General features: G+C 45.1%; 1 protein-coding gene across 1 annotated transcript; it reads left to right on the top strand.

Moving 5' to 3' along the window:
* The first annotated feature begins 893 nt into the window (after positions 1-893).
* Positions 894-2,080, top strand: LOC122047468 (feruloyl CoA ortho-hydroxylase 2-like). The gene has a single exon (XM_042608795.1). The coding sequence runs from the start codon at positions 952-954 to the stop codon at positions 2,011-2,013; it is 1,062 nt and encodes a 353-aa protein (XP_042464729.1). The 5' UTR covers positions 894-951; the 3' UTR covers positions 2,014-2,080.
* Positions 2,081-2,389: the final 309 nt, after the last annotated feature.

Genomic DNA, 2,389 nt, shown 5'->3' with positions numbered 1-2,389 from the left:
AGAATCGTCAAAATTCTCTACATCAGGCCTAATATGGAATCATATCAGACCCAACTTGAACTTGATATCATTTCATGTCAGACCCACGTTAGGCCTGATATGATTTCATATCAGATCCAATGTGGAGAATTTTGACGATTCTTTTATTATTATATTTTAACACCTTTGAGAAGTTGAAATAAATAATGGATAGCATATTTGAACTCTTTGCAACCCAAAAATTTATAGGAATTGAAATGAATGCAATCAGAGCTCTCTAAATCCATCAGTGAGTTTTGGTCTAAGTTCATCAGTAGATTTCGACCAAAACCCACTAATGGACCTAGAGAATTCCGATTGCATCCATTTCATATTCCTGTGAATTTCTAGAGTTGTAAGAACTTAAATAGTGTTATTTATTGATTATTTTAACTTCTCGGGGAGTTTTAAAATATTCTTAGAAAAATCGATATGTAAAAAAGTGGAAAGAAAAAAGAAAAAAGAAAAAGGAAAATAGAAGAGAAAGAAAAATGACATAAAAAATAAAAAAAATAGTCAAATTTATCAGCTTAAAATAGAAAAAATATATATAAAAACATATATCTTGATAAATAATAAAATATATTTTTTTTTGATAAATTTAAAATTTTAGATATGTCTTTTTCATGAATGGCCGTTAGAGCCAAATTCTGCCGTCTCTAAAATTCCATGTTTTTTGTTCGTTTGTTTTCGTCGGAGATTATACTCATAATTCGTATCGCCTAAATTAATTTTCATTTCTGAGAGTAGCATGGCCCACTTGAAAGCCAATCGATAGGCTGGTAGTTTTAGGGACTGGAGCATCCTAGGTACGTAATGTTATTCTCTGCATATAATGAACCGAGCCGTTAAACCGTCCACATCCATCGACCGAACCAATTTATAGCAAACCGAGGAGGATCAAGGAAGGTGAAGAAGCGAGAGGGGAACAAAATGACGCTCGTTTTCGAGCCGGCCTTCGTTCAAGCCCCGGAGCACCGGCCGGAGCCCGTCGTGTCCGAAGCCGGCGGGATCCCTGTCATCGACCTCGCCCCGCTCCACCTCCTCGACGCCCGCCTGGAGTTGCAGGCTCTGGTGGCGCAGGTGGAGGCGGCGTGCCGTGATTGGGGCTTCTTCCAGGTGATCAACCATGGGGTTCCGCAGGGAGTGGTGGAGCGGGCGTGGGCGGCCTCGAGGGGGTTCTTCGCGCTGCCGCTGGAGGAGCGGCGCCGGGTGCGGCGCGACGAGGCCAATCCGGTCGGGTACTACGAGGCGGAGAACACCAAGAACGTGCGCGACTGGAAGGAGGTGTTCGACTTGATCGTCCACGAGCCGACCATCATCCCCTCTCTGACGGCGGACGGCGGAGATGCCGATGGGCTGATCGAGCTGCGCAACCAGTGGCCCCAATCGCCTCTTGGATGCAGAGGAGCGCTGACAGAGTACGCCCAGGCCACAGAGGCGCTAGCTTTCAAGCTCTTGGAACTGATCGCCCTCACCTTGAACCTGCCGGCCAAGAGGTTGAATGACTTCTTCAGGGACCAGACCAGCTTCATCAGGCTCAACCACTACCCGCCCTGCCCCTTCCCCGACCTCGCCCTCGGCGTCGGCCGCCACAAGGACAGCGGCGCCCTCACTATCCTCGCCCAGGATGATGTCGGCGGGCTCGACGTCAGGAGACAGTCCGACGGCGAGTGGGTTCGCGTCAAGCCGGTCCCCAATTCCTTCATCGTCAACGTCGGCGACCTTGTTCAGGTGTGGAGCAACGACAGGTACGAGAGCGCAGAGCACAGGGTGTCCGTGAACTCGGCGAAAGAGCGATTCTCCATGCCGTTCTTCTTCAACCCTGCGCATCATGTGATGGTGAAGCCATTGGAGGAGCTTCTAGACGAGAATAATGTTGGCAAGTATGAAGAGTTCAACTGGGGCGACTTCTTTATGACAAGGAAGAAGAGTAACTTCAAGAAGTTGGATGTGGAGAACATCCAGATATATCACTTCAAGAAGAACAAGTGATCATGTAACATATCTGTGTTGAAGAGATCATGTAACATGAAATAAAATGGTGTTTGATGGTGTGGAACTAACTGCATTTTAAGATCTTTGATCTTACAATAGATATCGTATATCTATAAGACTTGGTATTCTTGAGGATATAATTACAAATGAAAGGAAGGAAGCATGGTGAGAAGATTCTAGAAAAATATCAAGAGTGACTTTAAGGAAGAGACTAAAAGATGGATCATGGGGCAAGAACATGACAACTTTATCCATCTTGTTGATTAGTGTTCATACAGCTAGTGTATTTAGTAAAACTTAAGTAGTTTGTTGATGCACTCAATTTCCTCTCGGCTTTGGGGATGGAAGTTTTGTAAAGACATTTAAATTTATC

Source organism: Zingiber officinale, chromosome 2B (assembly GCF_018446385.1).
Source record: "Zingiber officinale cultivar Zhangliang chromosome 2B, Zo_v1.1, whole genome shotgun sequence".
Taxonomy (NCBI): domain Eukaryota; kingdom Viridiplantae; phylum Streptophyta; class Magnoliopsida; order Zingiberales; family Zingiberaceae; genus Zingiber; species Zingiber officinale.
Note: the sequence above shows the minus strand (reverse complement) of the source record. Positions and strands in the feature narration are given on the sequence as shown.